The 19,067-nt window shown below is 37.5% G+C and overlaps 1 protein-coding gene across 2 annotated transcripts in view; it reads right to left on the bottom strand.

Annotated features, from left to right (window-relative positions):
- The window catches only part of lama5 (laminin subunit alpha 5), a 92,255-nt gene that overhangs the window by 68,620 nt on the left and 4,568 nt on the right, over positions 1-19,067 (bottom strand). For both annotated transcript variants that reach the window (XM_005801930.2, XM_023331222.1), the window contains exon 2: positions 18,679-18,831. In XM_005801930.2, coding sequence (XP_005801987.1) covers positions 18,679-18,831 — 153 coding nt within the window. The remainder of the gene's footprint in view (positions 1-18,678; positions 18,832-19,067) is intronic.

Below are 19,067 nucleotides of genomic sequence, written 5' to 3'. Positions count from 1 at the left end.
TTAGGAAAAAAGACAACATTGGGCAACCTATAAATGTTCCCATCTGAAAACCATGACAGAAATATCCCAGTAAAGGATTTCTGATGGTTACATCACAACGTCATCAGCATAAACAAGAACAGGGTTTTATTTTTAAAATATTTAATATTTTGTTTAGTCAATAAGCTGTTTCTTCGGGCGTTTATTGGTGTATCAAGTTCTGTTAGGCTGCTCTTGGCAGTTGGTGGTTACCATAGTAACCAGTAACTGACTGCTCCTCCCCCTTTTTCAGTTGCCGTTGGTAACCGGGGTATATATTAGAATCAGTTCAGTGTTTTCTTTACAAATATAATATTTTAACAGACAAATTTAATACTATACAGTGTTTAATGAGTAATTTTGCTATGTTTTGTAAACGTTTTTAACTATTATTAATGTTGTCCATTTTAGCTATGTTTAATGTTACAAATGTCAACTGCTGCTAATTGCTCGTTGGAAGCTATTGGTTTGTAGCTTGTTTAGGACTATTATATTTTATTTCATGTATAGGGGCTGAGGTTATCTTATAAATCTATTTTTATCAGAATTTTATACATCTTTGAACAATAAAAACTGCATTTTGACTTGTGATTGTTATAATCAATGGAGGATAATGATGGATATTTAATATGAAACTTAACTTACAATGAGGATGGGAAAACACAAATGGAAGAATCCAGCAAATGTAGAAGAAAAAAAAGATGAGCTTAAATCCTGAGGAAGAGGAGAAAATGACAAAGAACCAGAAGAGCTAATTACAGGTGAGTGGGTGCAGCTGGGGAAGGCAGCAGGAGGAGGCAAATGAGGAAATATTAAACAGTTGAGCGGAGGAATAGAAGAGGTGAGAAATACACAAAGCAATGAGAATGAAAAGGTGGACAGAGACCTCCAATTAAAAAGCAACAAATCCAAAGCACAAACAATGACAACACATTCATTAACAAAAGGGAAAAACTAAAATAGTAAGACATAAGGAAATAAATAAATAGAAAACAGAAACTTGTTTCAAAAAATATACATAGAAGTTCCCACAAGAGATCGATATTTCAGGATATCCAAGCGATAATCCAAACCAGACAAGTTTTTACTAATTTAGAGGAATAATTTTAACCAAAGATCACAATTTGCCCATTTCTTTGGGAATGAAACATGGAAGCACACCATGTTTCCTTTTCTTTCATGGTAAAGATGCATAATTATGTGAAAATATTCTTTATTTAAATAAAGTTCAATCATCCCAGCAGATTAAAATAAATCACATTGAGAAATAGGGAAATATGGATCCACTGATCCACTTTTTCACTTTCAATACCAATATCTGAAAACAGATTCAATCCAGAAAAAACAGCTGAATTGATTGAAAATGTTTCTTTTTTTAAACACAGACATAAATGTATTCAATCACACATTTATTTGATAACTTTGCACCAGTTCAGCTCATTTAAATACATCAATAACTTCAGAAGCTTTTTTCAAACATGGAAAAACAACTTGAATTTGTTCAGTCAGTGCAGTTAGGAGTGGAACAGCCAATGTAAAATAAATAACGAAGAAACTGAATCTGACAAAAACCTGTAAAAACAAAACTGCATGAAACCTTCTGTCAAATGGTTCGGAAAGTGCAAATAGAAGGGTTGATATCTACACATATATGGAGCACATTGTACTCAATCTAGACTTTCTCAATACTGGAACAATACAGATATTAATATTGGATCAGTTCGTCTCCAGAGATGCTAGCAGTTCTCTAAAACCAATAAAAGCAGCACGAGTTTACTCCAAAGAGACTCTGAAAGTGTCTTCCATGGACTCTGAACTGGAAGTGTGTGTGCTTTGTGATGAGAGCAGAAGGAAAGATGAGAAGCAAGGCTGGCAGACTGGAAAAGCTGCAGCTGCATCTGTCAACTTCTGGAAGAGATTTAAGACACTTTCTCAGGACAATCCAGAGACACCTTCCTGGCGCCTCGCTCTGATTTATGTAAGAAGCGAAACCAAACGGGGGATTGAAGTCGATTTGCTTCCGTCACACTTCTGAGCCACCAACGGAGGCCGACATGGAGGTCAAACAGGTGAGTAGATGTGAAGCGGTGGTGTGAGACGTGATCTGGCTCTAACCACACAGACTGGCAGGGTTCAGATCCCCTCTAAAAACGGTTACAGCTGCCTATTTCAATAACACCAAAAACACCTTTGTGGGCATCAATACACACTAGAGATGTACCAATCCGACATTAATATCTGTATCGGTCCCAATATTGACAGAAATTCTAGAACAGGTATCAGTGACAGTGAGCCTGATCCATTCAGATCTATTCAGTCTGATTCTATGCTTCGTGCTCTGAGAGACATTTAACTTTATTATTTATAATTCCTAATTTCACTTTCTGAACCAGATGAAAAAAGGTTTACTGCTGTTTATTTTTTTATTGTTTTCTTCATTATTTAATCTACATCTGCTGTTAAACTCCTAATTGCACTGACTGAACAAATTAAATTGTGTTTTTCCAAGTTTGACCAAGCTTGTAAATTTATTGGTTCAATTTAGCCTGTTTTTCTGTATCGGATCCGTATCGGCCGATACTAAATCTCAGATATCGGTATCGGAAGTGAAAAAAATGTATCGATGCATCGTGCAACCATCTTGGAACTAGCGCAGAAGCTAGCACCTACAGTCAGGCTCTTAGCTGTTTCTGCTTTCCAAGCTGCATTTTTGTTTTAAATCCCCAAGCAGACACATTTTGGGAAAATATTTTGGAGTGTTCATCTGCAGAAATGAAGGCGGAGTCCACTGTAGTGGTTTATTGAGTCACTGATGTTTTGTTATTATCTTAAAACAGCTTCTCCATTCTTCTCTGACATTTTCGACCACTCACTTTTTGCAAATAGCAAAAAAAAAGGAAAGCTCAACCTCAGTCTTGCCCTAGAGTTGAGGTGAACTCTAATGCGTTTGAATGAATATGTGAATGCCAAGTGGGCCGGAGACCGCTCCAAAAACAAGAAGCAGATACAGTGCAGGGCATTCTGGGTAAATAACACCAAAACCAACATGGTGGTCTAACGCCAGTGGGAGAAATGGCTCGTGGGCTTCAGCCAAAGACAAAAGAGAAATCTTATAACCTCTAAAATATAACTTTTCCTGAAGAAATGTAAACAGAGTTTTTTTTGTTGTTGTTTCCTTCAGTGGTTCTTAGTGCAGCGCCCCCACAGGTGAGGAAGGGAACAGGTTGCTCATAGGGTTTGGTTAATTTGACAGGAAACGTAACAAATGTTGCAATTTTGGTCCCTAATCAAACCAAGTCTACTGAACTATCAGATGTGAAAACATCCTTAAAACAGATTTATATGCGTTTTTCCTGCACAGAAAAAAACAAGAATTTAGAGCTGCTTGTTACCTACAAATGTCTAAATGAAAAGATTAGGGAGACCAAGCTGTACCTAATCACAGCTTCCACACTTTCTTAAAGCACCCCTCATGTTGGACCCACACCGTTTTCCAGGTGGGATTTGAATCCCCAGAGGCAGCAGATGTACAGATGCAGGCTGCTCCGTTCCACCTATACATCCACAGCGCAGCTGGTCCGTACACGCTCAGCCGGTGAGCTCAGCGCCTCTAAAACATGCCTTCAAATCTAAAGATGACTGCTTCTTCCTCCCCCTTCAATCCTCATGACAGTTTGTAGTGTTAAAAGCTTCGAAGCAATCATGCCATCTTCAGCAAGTTCTGGCAGGAAAAGAGAAGCTGGGTGAAGACATGGCAATGTGCTGTTTGCATTCCAGTATTGTCACAAAGTTGAAAATACCAACATATCCCTGGAGAAAGAAGAAGAAGAAGAAAAAAACTAGCTTTTCAGGAGAAATATCTTTTATACAAGGTGAACCTTAGCTAAGTGTTGCACCAATCTGGCTTTTTCTGCCTGATACCAATTTCCTAATACAATTAAAAACATAAAAATACAGTTTCTGTAATGCAGCTATTGAAAAATGTTTGACATATCTGAGAAAAATTACCCAGTTTCTGTGGATGCCTAGAAATGACTTGAGACAGAAAACGTGCTGGAACTCAGCTTTCGTTGCTAGGTAACAGGCAGAGTTCCGCTGGGGTTGCTGGGTAACGTTACATTCCGGAGGTTTTTGAAATGGTTAATTTTTCAGACACCAAAAAACACTAACTTGTTGCCAAAAAAGTGATGGTTTTTTGAAGCGCTTGGGCTGTTTTTAGAAGCAGCAGAAACACAAATGGAAGCAAAAAAAAAGTGCAAGATGTGGATTTTGCGTATTAGATCCCCTTTAAAAATCATCAAAAAGGCTGATTTAAGGAGCACATTTGTAATCAACAAATATTTTGGCTCTTGCCTGCTTAAAAATGAGAAATTTAAACAAGTTGCAGATTATAAATGAAATTCTCTAACAACCCCCAAAATAACAAATCTGTCTAAATTCATGCGCTTTAATTCCCTGATGTCATTTTCTATTAATAATCCTTGTGCTTTCTATGATAATATGATCGATATTATTGAAACGAGAGTATGGGTTTGGGCACCTTCCAGCCCCGATAAGAGCCACACAGCAACAGGAAGGCCAAGGTCAGAAAAGAGAAGCAGACGTTCGTAGGAGGAGGAGAGCAGATAAGAGAGTCGGCTCCCATCGTGGAAACAGCGATGGACTCGTCTTCCCAGACGCTCCTTATCGGAGCCCAGGAGGAGGACGGAGGTGGAGGGGCTGAAGGTGGAGGAGTCAGGAGGGAGAAGCTCATTATTCTGGACAGTTCTGGTGATTTCTACCTGCAGAGTCTGAAAACCTCCAACAGTCGGCCTGAAAATCCTGTTTGGTTCCAGCCCGTCTCCTGATGCCTGCTGTCTTTCACCAGCTTCTGGGACTTTTCATGTGGAAAATGTATAAAAATCTTTAGCAAATGAAAAAAGTCAAAATATGAATATTTTTATTTAAAGTACCTTCAAGTTTTACAACAAATTATTAGGGCCATATTAATGAAAAATAAAAACTAAATGACCAGAATAAAGTCATAAAGTTACAATAATAAGGATGTAATATTACAATTAATATTATGTAATATTACAACTTCTTCTCACAAAACTACAGCTTTACTTAAGTACAAATCCATTTTTTTCTTAGAGTGGCCCTAATAATTTGCCGTAAAATTACACTCAGCCTTTGTTTATAAATTTAATAGAGGTGGAACTCACTAAAAATCTTAAATAGATTTAACTGCAGAGTCTGTAGTTAATCCAAAACGATGTTGCATGTTTACCATTGAGATCCTACTTTATATCTGAATAGCTTCACTGATAGGCTAACTCCATTAGCACAACTTGAACACAACAATAGTCTTTAGTTAGTCTCTAACCCTGATCACATTGGCTTTAGAAGCAAATATTAACGAGAAGCAGCCGAGAGAAGCCGTTTGCTGATTCGTGCGTCAGATTTACGGGTCTACCAGAAACACATAAAGGTTCCGTTTCAGGACTTCTGTGTGCAAGAAAGGAAAAAAAAACATATTTGCATTAAAAGTTATGCTATGAATGAATCAAAATCAATATTTTAAATCCCTTGACCTTTTATGCTATTTGCTCTTCAGCGTCTCCAGGTTAACATGGAGCCAAACAAGATAAACAGGAGGTGAAATAATTATTTTCAGGCCTCTTTCTGCTGATATTGAGTCAGCTGGCATATAACAAGCTTTAGAGACCGATCACTCCTGGTCATAGTGGAACAAGAAGCTGAGATTTTCCAAATGTTTTTTTTTACAAAAAGAGTTAGACAGAAGAGGAATGAGGGGAAAGGGACAGAAAGGGAGTATAGAAGAAGGAAGGGAGTTTTCCTCTGCCATGACCTGGACTTCCTCCATCTCTCTGATCCACGGCTCCTTTGAGGAGCTTCGCTGATGCCTCATTATGACAGACAGCTGGAGCATTTTCCATAATTAGTCTGAATTTGGGAGAAGGATGAGCGATAAGGAGGAGGAAAGGGAGAGCAGGCTGTCCCGAGGAACAGACGTCACGAAATTTAGGGGACATGAGGCATTAGGGCAAAGAAGTACGCTCATTACTGTGATTTTTTTTTTTTTTACAAACATTTTAAAAATAAAATGGTTCTTAAATAGAATAGAAACACCAAATTAGGGATGCATTACATATTGGTATCAGTGTAATATTCAATGTATCGTAATGATCCATTAAGTAAAACTCTGCTGATATTAACAACTGATGTTTAGTTTCATCTTTTTACCTAATTGATTAATTGCGTACTGCGACAGGCTTAATGGACGCACACGACATTACAAATTTTAGACGAGTCACACTTTGTATTTGAATGAAGCTCAGTGGTCCCAAAATGCTAAAGCTAATAGGGTGACGAAAACACAGATTATAAAGAAAGTAAAGCCTGGAGACCCGCCAGGCTTATGATACGCCAAGGAAAACCAGGATTTACCAATTTGTTGCAAACTATCATCATCATGACGATCATTTTGGGCAATATCCTGTTGAACAACCAGAAACCAGAAAGAAACAAAGGGTGTTTTTGGAAAATGTTCTTCACTTTGTGTTTTCATGACCTGGAATATGAACATTTCTGGGAATTCTTCTCAACAGACGCAAACATTGTTGCTAAAAAAAGTAAGAGTAAAGTCAAATACATTTTCTCCCAGCAGCTTTCAGAAGGTTCTTTGTAGGAAAAACTTTCAACAAAAAGGACTTCATGGCCATTCAGTCATTTAAATATTAGCATTTGTTACGTCTATTCTTCAGGCAGACAGAGATGGCCGGTTCCATGCCAGGTATGTCCAGAATGTGGTTCAGCTTCAGCGAACGCTGAGGCTTCCCAGCTGTTGGTTTCAAGATGAAACGGCTCCTCCAGGCAGCATCAGCTGGGTTTCCTCAGCAGCTCTATTACAGTCTGCCAGGGAAAAAAACGTCTTTATCTCCATCTGCCTCAACAGCAGACAAACCGAGAGCATGCCGAAGGCCGCAGGGTCACAAGGTCAAGCAAACAGCTGCCAGTGTCCTAATAATAATGGAGATGGAGATTCACACTGCCTCAGTGATTTTATCACCTGGACATGGGATTTAAAAGGCAGTTCAACATCCAGGTTCACTTTTAAAACAAGCTAATAAAATGTTCTAAACATCTTGATGAAACTTTTTGCACTTCACTTTTTTCGATTTTATTTTCAAATTGGTTTCTTTCAATAAAAAAAACGTATGAAACATTAACAGAAACAGCAAGTGTTTAACCAAAAACATGCCTGATGGGGGGCGCTGCAACAAGAACCACTGAAGGAAGCAACACAAAAATCTCTGAAGAAGACACTGAACGCAACTTTCTTCTTCACAAAATGAAAACAAAATGGAGCAGCGTCAGATTTTATCGATTCTGCCTTTGTTTTTACTAAAAGACCACAAACCATTTCTCCAGCTAGTGCTAGGCTAACACGTTTGTTTTTGGTAGTATTTACCCAGAATGCTCTGCGCTGTAGTCCACTTCTTGCTTTTGGAGCTGGGCTGCTTGGTGTTTGGAGGTAGGCAGAGTATTCAAAAATTATACTCAAGTAAGAGTAAAAGTATTTGGTAAAAAGTCAACTCAAGTACTGAGGAACTGATCAGATGATCAATCATTTAATATTTAAAAATGACATCATCAGATGAATCAAAATGTAAAGTTAAGTGGAAATTTTTGTATTTTGAAGACGAAAATTAAAATAATTCATATAATTAACAAAAAATAACAAAATTGGGCAAAATATTTTTTTTCTAAATAAGTTTTTCAATAAAAAACATGAAACTTTAACAGAAACTGCAGATGTGTGTCTGTGTCTGGTGAATTTTTCGTGTAGTAAATGTAACCCAGTTCTGTAAAAATGCAACAAATGGGAAGATCTTTCATCCTTTCTGTGTAATTCTGGTCCGTAAAATGTTCATAGAGCTTAATGTAAAGGGCTGAACTTCCTGCCCTCCTCCTTCCTCTGAAGTCTTCCTCTCCTCCCCCACGTCTTTCATTCCAGAGCTTCTTAGGAAAGAGGAGAAACTCAAACAAGCTGCTGCCGCTGACCCGACTGAAACCAATATTTACCGTCACATTAAGAAGGGCAAACGTCTCCTTTAGTTTCCTCTGTGGCCTCCTTACACAGCATTTCATCATTCACCTGCCAGCCTTCATTTCCTCATTAACAACAATCCTAAATTTGATCTAATTTTACATTTAAAACTGAATTTAATGTGAAACTCAGACCAAGCCTATAGAAACAGTTTGTAAGAAGATTTATTGGCTCACTGATCAGATCTGATCCCAACGCTGATGACGTGCAGCAGAGAGAAACTAGCCTGACGACGTTTTGATCCAGAAACACAAAAACATATGGATAGATAGGTAGATTGATGGAAAGACAGAAATATGGATGGATGGAAAGAAAAACAGATGGATGGATGAACGATACATGTTTTGTCCCAAAAGTTATTGGGATAAACAGTAATATTGTTGCTTTGAGACCATTTTAAAGTAATATAATGTAATAAATAGCATAATAATGCAAGCTGGCTGGGTGGCTGGATGGAGGAAGGGATGGATAGAAAGAAATTGGTGGATGTATAGATGGATTTATTTGAGCACTAAAGCAAAACCCAATGGAGTCACCATGGAGACTGAAAATCTGAATAATAATAAGTCATAATAACAATAATGATTTGTTGCATTTTGTTACTTTCCCTCTAATCTTGGAACAAGAATCCAAAAATCCCGACTAATTTAAAGGAAGAACTAAAAATAAGTATAAAAATAAGTCAGTCAGTCTTCGCCTTCAGAGCAGAACAGTTCTCACTCAGTTCTTCTATCAAAATGAACTCATTGTGCTGCCAGATAGCAACGGCAGGCTATTCTGGTTCTGGCCCGGTCCAAGCAGGAAGAAAAGTTCTGTGTCCTTAAGGAAGGGCACAGAACCAGACATGTTGCTCAGTCTGCAGCTTTCCTCAGGAGGAATCGTTTAGATTCATCAATACGTTCTGACCTGAAATGATTCAGTGACAACTTATTCAGGGAAACAATTATAATTTTCTCCAAAAAGCTTTTATCATTCATAAGCCTGTCATGATAATTGACAGGCTGTTGAAGTTATTGTATAATATAAGCAATAATATTGTTGCTTTGAGACCATTTTTAAGTAATATAATGTAATAAATAGCATATGCAATGCAAGAACACATTCTCAAAGATCAATAAACTTTAAATTCTAATTTAAAGTTTTCCTTCAAAAAAAATGTTCTTTAAAAAATGGCCTAGTTTGCACCAGACTGAAGACTTTTCTCATCCAATTTTTTTACTTTTTAATGAATGATTAGGCCTGTTGCAATAACCAATAAATCAATTAATCTCACTATAAATTAGAACAAGCTCAATAATTTCCATTCCCATGACTTATTGTTTTTCTCTTTTCTCTCAGTTTGATCATCTGAGAACGAGATCACAACAGAACCAAACGCCTGCTTTCTGTAGTTCATGAAAACGTCTTATGACCTGAAGGGAAGAAGAAGAAGAAACTCTTCCTCTTCTGTTTCTCCTTCAGCAACAAAGGAGAGGAAATCCAATTTAGGGAGAACAAATAAAGAGTTGAGCCTTCTGGTCAACTGATCTAATCTGATTTTTAATTAATTTCCTCTCTCGTTATGACTGCCGAGTATCAAAAAACACTTCACTTCCCATTCACAACTTTCTTCCATGTTTGTTCTCTACAGACTTTGTGAATGAGTCAAACACACTCAGCGGCACAATGGAGCCATAAAGGGCCCATTGAGAAGCATTCTGGATGCTAAGTCACTGGGAGAGGCTGGGAGCGCTGGTGAGGGCGGGCAAACACGGCAGGACAAAGGCAGCCAGCTGAATAGAGGGTCAGGGGTCAGGGGTCGCGCTGCCCGGCGGAGCGAGGCGTCTCAACCTGTCTGTCTGCAAACAGCGTGTTGGAAACTTTTCCTCCCTCAGGCCGGTCTTGTTTTGAGGGATAAAGTCACAGGAGCAGAAACGGATGAGCTCAAACGCTCTGATGGAGATTAATGGACGCTTTTAAAGGGCCATTCAGAAAAATACTCAGAAAAATTTACTTTTTTCAGCTTTACGTCATTTTGTAAAGTTATTCCCTCATCAAAACAAACATGGACTGTTGCTTTGATTATTTCATGCATGTTCGAGAAATGATTTAAGTCCCTGAACGGCTTCTTAAAATGCCAATGAAACAATTTTGATCAATATTAAGGGATTATTGACTTAAAATTAGCCCCTATTTCTCGCTGAAAAGTTCCTTTTAAGTCAGTACTCTGGAAATAAGATGAAACTAAAGCATTTCCACTAGAAATTAGATCAAAATGACTTGGTAAGATTTTTGTTTTTGCAGTGTTTATCTAGTTTAAGGTTTCTCAGAGTTGAGAAACGGTGGTGTGATTTTTCAAAAATTTGGTCCATCTGGCGTTTTATAATCCATAACTTATGTTTTACAGAGTTAAGTGTTTTTCCAGGAACACGTTAACTAGTTTTAGAAGTAAGGCTGCATCTGATTTGGCCCCCAGCGTTGTGAAAACCAGCCCAAAAAAGGCCAGAAGAAACCTAAAAATGAGCTCCAGTTGTATGCAGCGTGAATTAGGAATGAAGAGAAACGGGCTTCATGGTGATCAGCTTTTATCCTGGTCCGTTCCCTCAGACTCTGCACAGAAGAGTCTTTGTATCCTGAGAGTTACGACTGACATGACAAGGAAGAAAAAGATCAGAAGATTGATTATATTAAGAACGTAGATACAACTGGGGTATTTTGAAGTCTCACGCTCCAATAGAGCGATGGGTCAGAGAGGAAACAGGCAAAACAAAACAGCAGAGTTTCAGCTTTGGCATCACTTCATCGTCATTCATTACAGGATTCATCTAAACGCTGGTGAAAGTAAAACACAGAGAGATTATTCTGGTTCAGAAACGTCTGCTGATCCGGACAGGTACCACTTCCAATGCAATGAGGTTCTGATCCAGTTCCATTAAATTCAGTCTGACATAAAACACCAAACTGTAAAACGTGCAGATCAGACATTAAGATGGCAGAAATCCCTCCTCCTGAGCAAGCATGTGGCGACAGTAAGCCTGCCGCAAAAAGTAATGAATCTATTCATCATAAAAGCAAAAGAATTTCCATTTGCATAATTTATAGTTTTTGTTTTTTCTTTCTCTCTTTCTCCAAAAACTGGATGATAAAAGTCTTCAGTCTGGTCTCAACTAGAACAATTTTGTTTAGAGACTTCATAATTAATTTTATTTACTGTTTCCGTTGTTTTGTTTGTTTATTTTGGATATTTAAAATGTCTTCCAGATCCAGTGTTAAATGTTCGTTAGAATTGAAAGTTTATTGATCTTTCTTACATTGTTATTATACCTTTAACATTATATTATATCTCAAAACAACAACATTCTAGTTTATGTCAATACCTTCTGGGACAATTTATGGTCCAGTAAAATCTGTTACTGTGACGAGCCTATAGGTGGCAGCAGAGAGGAACAACTTAACAAGGAAAGTGAAAAACAGCAGAATTCAGCTTAAATCAGTTCAGTTAGGAAAGGAAAGTTTTAATCCTAGTCTTAAAGGTAAAGCGTGTGTCTGACTCGCAGATTAAAACTGGGAGCTGATTAGTAAAAGATCTGCCTTCCAATTTATTTTTAGGATGCATTCAGTCCGTTTGAATCCACTTCCAAGGTTTCCCCCAGATAACTTGCTAAGCCCGATGGTTGTGGCGCTCGGCGGTCAGTCATCCAGAGGCCCGTCGTGCTTTTGAGTTAAAAAATGTTTAAAGTTGAAAGGAAATTTGAAAATATCACTTGATGATTTTGTGTTATTGATTAATATCTGAACACCAACTATAAAGACTTAAAAAATGCAAACTTAACATTTTATTAAGGTAAATAACTAAGCAATGCTAAGCCTGGTGGCCTATAATACACTGGGGAAACCCTGTGTTTGTTTCTGTAGAAAGTCCAGTTCGTTTGTGGAGGTGTGAATGCGCAATCGGAAAAAAAGCGAACTCTGGTCCGCTTACAAACCTCAGTTTCGGTCTTTTTGAAGTAAACTTTGGCATGGTTCGAACACAAAGCAGATTGGAGACCGCTCCAAAAGCAGGAAGAGTGCTACAGTGCAGGGCATTCTGGGTAAAAACAACCAAAACAAACATGCTAGCGGGAGAAATTGCTTCTGGTCTTTAACTAAAAACAAAATCCTACAAACGCTAAAACAGGGGTCCCCAAAGTGGGTCCTGGAGGGCCGGCATCCTGCACGTTTTAGTTCTCTCCCTGGTTTTACCAACAACCTTTTCAGCAGGTCAGTGTTCTTCTTAGGCCTCTAACGAGCCGCCATTGGATCCAGGTGTGTTAAACCAGGGCGAGAACTAAAACATGCAGGAGGCCGGGCCTCCAGGACCCACTTTGGGCCCCACTGGGCTAAAAAATGACGCCACTCCATTTTATTTTTCTATTTTGAGAAGAAGGAAGTTATGCTCTGTGACTTATTCAGTGTTTTGTGTTATTTTCTTCAGTGGTTTTGGTGTGGCACCCCCACAGGCCAGGAGGGGAACAGGCTGCTCAAAGGGTCAAAGGGTTTTAATCATTTAACTCAGTGCAGTGTGAAAGAGAACCACAGCAGCTGAAGAAGTAAGAAATGTTTCAGTTTTGTTCCAAAATTTCTAAAACAAAAAATTTCTTTAAACTCTTTCTGCAAAATGTTGGACCCACAGATTATTTCTTCACTTCCTATTAGCAAAGAATTAAAATATTCAAGCCTTAAAGTAACAAATCCAAGGTTTCTTGCATTGCTCTGAGGCAGAATATTTCTTCTTGTGACAATATTATGGAGGTAAATCAAACCCTAGAAACCTGTTTAGCTGAGCTATCAGTCATCACTTGATATTAACGTTGAATCTTTAGAAAGCTCAAGCGTTTAAGCTGCAGGTAAGATGTAAGAAAAACCTCTGGGATTTCCCAGATCTGTAAGCTTCATGCTATCCTCCTCCCTGAGGCTCAGAGCTGCACTGTGCCAATTAAAGGATTAAAGGATCAGTTACACAATAAAACACAATCAGGAGCAGGATGAATTCAGTCAGGGATGAAGGAAATGATCTCTTATAGAAAACAATGAAGTTATATTAGCACTGCAATGTGAGTCGGACAAAAACGACAAGAAAACTTGCAAAAGTGTTCCTACCCCATAAACTACTTCACATTGTCTAACAATACAACTAAAAGTATATTTTACAGGGATTTTAAAGTTTTAACCAACGGATAATATTGCATAATTTTAAGTTGAATTACAAGTAAGAACAATAAGTGTGGACTGCATCTGCAGTATTCCCCTTTATAATGAAACCTCTAAATAAAACCGATTGCAGAAAGCAATCCTCCAAAATGTCACCAGAAAATCAATGTTTGTTTGGAAGCCAATCAAAAATATTCACTTGATAACAATTATACAACTTTAGGTATTTAAGAATAAAAATTAAAATGGATCCAAAACTGAAAAATATTCTGATAAATCTTTAAGACTGGTTCAATTTTTAATAAGAATGCATTGTGTTTTCTAAAAACATATTTTTTTCTATTTTCTTAATATAATGCAAATATGCTGGAAGCTTGAAGAAAAAAAAAGTCAAAACTTGTGTTGTGAATCATATTGAAGAGAATTAAGATAATCGAGAGAAAAAAATCTTGACTTTAAAATTGATTTTTTTTTTTTAATGACATTTTGAATTATCAAATTATCAATTATCAAAAATAAAAACTTTTAAAAATTTGAGTTTCAAAAGTGTAAAATTTGACTGAAATTTCAAAGTTTTTTCAAGAGAATTTCAGAAATTAATCTAAAAATTTCTGAGCTTTTCCTAGCAACATTTTGACTTTTCAAGCTCAGAAATATCCATGTTTTTTTCCCCAGAAAATGTCTGAGATTACACAAAACATTTCTGATTTTTTATTGCTAACCTTCAACTTCTGGAGCTCAGAAATTTTCTAGGAAAAACAAACTAATTTCTGAGCTCCAAAAGTCATAAATTAGTCTTTTTACAACATCTAAGAAAAATGTCTGTATTCACGTTTTTCTAATGGCCCGCTCCCGTAAAATTAGGACTATATTACCAATATTTTCTCTATTTAAGTCTAAACACCACAAAAGCACAAAATCTTAGGAAGTAATTTTGGTTTAGTTTGTGGTGTAAATATCTCACTACACTTGAAATAAGATGAAAACCACTTAAAAGTAACTTTTCAGCAAGAAATAGGAGCTAATTTTAAGTCAATAATTCCTTAATATTGATTAAAAAGCCGTTCAGTGACTTATAATAATAGATTTTTCTCATTTTATAAGTAAAATTATCTGCCAATGAAATTAGTGCTTATTATCAATATTAAGGAATTATTGACTTAAAACAAGCTTCTATTTCTTGCTGAATAGAAACTTCTAAATTAGCTTTGTCTTATTTCCTGTGTAATAAGATATTTGCACTAAAAACTAGACCAAAATTACTTGGTAAGCTTCTGTGTTTTTGTAGTGAATTACTGAAAAAAATGACATGAAAATCATGAAATAGATAAAACCAGAAGAAAACGTAGCTCAGCTCCGCAGGGCTTTAGGCTGAAAGCTGCTGACGGATCTGATTACAAGAAACCAGGTTGCTTTTACTCTGTTTCTCACACACACACCTGCACACACACACACGCCCACACACACACACACACAGCATAGTGTGCTCTAATTATATGTTCTGAAACAGACAAGCATCCCCTGTTCTTTCCTCCTCCTTCCGCCTCATGTCTGTTTTCCCCCATGTTTCATCCCTCTTTCCTCTCCTCCCCTTCCTGTTTGCTTCTGCTCACTTTTTGCTTCGCCTCTCCTCCTCCAGGTAGGTTTTTCTCCTCCCCTTTACCTGTGACAACACTTCTTCCACTACCACACATCTGTGGAATGAAGCAATCACACCTGGGCATGCAATGAAAGCGATTTTATTCCTGCTTAAATGGGGAATAAATGAGTCATTTTCCACTTCTCAAATCCTCCTCCCACATTTCACATCAAACTACAGGACAATGAATGTAATAAAGCAAAACTTAAAAGGAATAAAGTGAAGCTGCAACTGACAATTATTTTTAGTAATTGATTTGATCAATTAGCTGCAATTTTTTATTTAACCACCCAACTCTTTTTTTTTTTACACATTATCAGAAATGCACAAAATGATGTAAATAAACAAATATGTCCTTTCTGAATAAGAAAAATAAACTTTTTATTGCCTAAAAATGCAACAACATAACATTCCTTTGGTGGAAAGACATGCTTCTGCAGCTAAAAAAATTTATATTTTTGCTTGACTTAATTCCTGGACTTTCATGTTTCAATCAAAAATCCACCAGATAAAGACACACACCTGCAGTTAAAGATTTTTATTTAAAGAAACTGATTTGGATACATTAATTATTGTTTTTTTTTCCCTTAAAATACCAAAATTTCCACTTAACCTTATATTTTGGTGTATTTTTTAATTTTAAATGATTGACATTTTGATCAAAACCCAGTTCTTGAGTAGACTTTTTACCAAACACTTTTTTACTCTTACTTGAGTGTAATGTTTGGCTACTCCACCCACCTCAGCTAAAAATCTATGAAAATCCTTTGGAAACGTAACTAAAAAGCAGAGATTTGTTCAATTTGACATTTCTACAGCTCCATCTGTGAATCTGACCGTTTTGAAGGTGCAGGGAGGGTAAGACCAGGGGGCAAACGTCCTCTCTGCAGGTTGGGACAGGTTAACTTAAATTCCAATCTCTCCCTCTTTCTCTTTCATTTAGTTGGAGGCAGGGTCGTCTGCACCGTGTCACTGACACAAACTCAAACCCACCTACATTCTTTCAGGATAAAACCGTAGCCGGGTAACTGCAGAGGCTCCCCCCTCTGTGCCTGTTGTCTCAGTAAAGCTGCTCTTGTAGCGCTCCGTTCTGATGTACAACCATTTAAATCAGCCGCAACAACAAGCCGGTTTAAAAGAGCTCAAACTTCTAAAGTTGGGTTTTAAAAACTTTACTTGGCAATGCTTTGTCCAACAGACCAAAAACATACCTGAGAGTGTTTTCACACCTGATAATCCCGTAGATTGGGTTTAATTTGGGACCAAAATTGCAACATTTGTTCCAATTTTGTGTCAAACCAACCAAACCCTTTGAGCTGTTCCCCTCCTCACCTGTGGGGGCGCTGCAACAAGACCAACTGAATAAAACAACACAAAAACCTCTGAAGAAAACACTCAGCGCAACTTCTTTCTTCACGAATTGTAAACAAAAATGGAGTGGTGTCGGATTTAATGATTTCTCTTTTGTCTTCACTGAAAGACCAAGATTCATTTCTCCAGCTAGCGCTAGGCTAACATGTTTGATTTGGTTGCATTTACCCAGAATGCCCTAGTAGTTAATTTCCTGTTTTTGGCCCACGTGGCGTTCACCACAGGAGGGTAGAGAATCCAAAAATTGTACTCAAATAAAAGTAGTAAGAAAGTGTAACAGATTATGGTGAACCTCTCAGGTTAATTGATATTCAGTTCAAACAGAATAAAAGTGAATCTATTCATGTTCATAGTTCACCACCAAAACATTCCCAGCTTGATTGATTCATGTGTAATTATCATTTGTTTGACCAGACAGAGCAGAAACCCAAATGGTACCAGTTTAAGTTTCTCCTCTCAGTTTTAAGCAGCCATTCATTCCTGAATAATGAGACGAGCTGAATTCAGGTTCTTCTGGGAAAAAACAGCCTCATTAGGTTCAAAGTTCTCTGGAAATATCAATGCTATTCATTCCCATACTCTTTCAAACATGTCTGTGCCTGGCACTGTAACACAATCACACAAATCACACAAATCACACTTACTGAAGACACAAGATCACAGATTTACACACAGGTGGAAGGCACTCGAGTACGACTGCCAGGAACAAAAGAGCTGCATTCAGGAGCATAAAGAGGTTCAAGAGGAATACTCCAAAGAAACAACAAAAAAAGGTTAGAGAGGAGTCCAGGATGAGTGCTAAAAAGTGAAAATATATGCTACAAAAGTGTGGGAGCGCATTTCTTTGACTCATTTCATTCAGCCCAGTTGCAGCAGTGATGAGCTAAGAAGAGCCATCAGGCAGATAAACTCTGAACACTCAGATCCGTTCTTGGTAATAAAACAGTTCAAATACAGAAATATTTTGATTTACATGGAGATAAGACACTAAACAATAACATGGTGATCCATAAGTTGTGTGCTACACTAATTATTAAAAAGTTACTTCTGCTAACCAGCACTAATCAAACTTTAGTTCTGCTAACGCTAAAGCGCTACACCAATAGCCTATTCAGCATAGGCTAACGCTAAACCTCTAATCGTTTCAGCCCTACAATATATTCAAGAGATCCGCACAACATTTTACTGCAGCCACAAACATTGGACAAAGATTTAACATTTTAAAAACTTGTTTTCTTGTTGAATATTTTGCAATGGATTACAAAGACGTTGTCCTTTCCCAGTGATTAATCTTCATGTTTTCAAATGGCCACTTACTTAAAAATCAAAGTTGTAACTGACCTGAAAAGATGAAGTTCATCCTTTTAGACACGGAGCCCCTGCGTGTTATTGTTTATATATACATATATTGTTTATATATGGACATGTGCGTAATGCGGGGGGGGGCAAAAAGGCTTTTCATTCACATGTCGTCCATAGAAGCGCTGCTGCGGTAGAATAACTCCATCAGCTAAATGAAACCTGGATATGAAGGTATTAATTTAGTGCAGAGTGCCACAGCAAAGAAAAAAATAACTAAAGACCACTTGTAGTCGTCTTTTTCTCACAGTCTGAGTCGGCTACGCTACGCACAGACTCGTTGCTATAGCAACAGACAGAAACACCACTAACGTTTCTGGATTTAACACCAAAAAACCACTCAAACATTTCCCAAAACAGAACAGAACGTTCTGCCTGTTATGGTTTTACGGTTTTAGACTTGATATTTATTTTGTGATTATTACTAAATGATCACTGTGGTTGATTAGCTTTAGCTGCTATTAGCTAAGCTAACAAATTTAAATTGTCTAAATTTAAACAATTGTTTAAAATCAATTTAAACAATTATCTAATCAATTGTTTAAATAATGTAAACAAACTGCTCTACTGATGACCTGTCAGAGTTTTTGTTTTGGTCGAATCTTTTATTTTTTAACTGAACCGAAACTCATTGAATTCCACAGAACATCTACATGTTACAGTTGTCAAAGTCAAGCTAGCATAACTGACCTACTTCCCTCTCCCTCACTATTTTTTCTTAATTAAAACTTTTCCCTGAGCTTATATAGTTGTTGTAGTGTCGACAATTAGTAGAAAAGCTCTGCATCCCGTTTTCTTTTATACATCAGGCGTTGATTTAAGACTTAGGAAGCAGAAAAAAGGTCAACGCTGTGATGCAACATCAGGCCAACAGGGTTAAACTCAGAAACCAAGCCTGACCCAAAGAAAGACATCAAAGTAAAGAAAATGACATTTAAGGACAGAGATGTTCTGATGACGACCAGAATCCAAACGTCTCGTGTTTCGAGGAGGTTTTCGTGAATCCTACCTGTCCCAGATCCAGCGTAACGTTGACCTGGTTGTATTCGGTGCTGCGGGACAGAGGGGGGCTCTGCCACCATCTCTCCGTCCCATCGATGGCGTTGGTGATGGGATGAGCTCGGTCGCTTTCCTCCTGGCTGCAGATGTCACAGTACTGCCCCTAAGATGGCCGACATGGAGGGTAATTAGGAAGTTGGTCTGTAGAGGAGCCAAGGTGGACGTAAAACTTGGCGCCATTCACGTCTTCTTTGTGATTCAGTTTCTAACTGTACAATAAATTATTCACTGAACTAGAATCATTCATAACCTGAAATCACATCTAAAGATGTTTGACATACAACGGATTTGATTCCAATGGGGAGAATTTACACATTGGAAAACAAAGATTATCAAACA

This window comes from Xiphophorus maculatus, chromosome 1, assembly GCF_002775205.1.
Source record: "Xiphophorus maculatus strain JP 163 A chromosome 1, X_maculatus-5.0-male, whole genome shotgun sequence".
Taxonomy (NCBI): Eukaryota; Metazoa; Chordata; class Actinopteri; order Cyprinodontiformes; family Poeciliidae; genus Xiphophorus; species Xiphophorus maculatus.
This window is presented reverse-complemented; position numbering and strand designations above follow the sequence as displayed.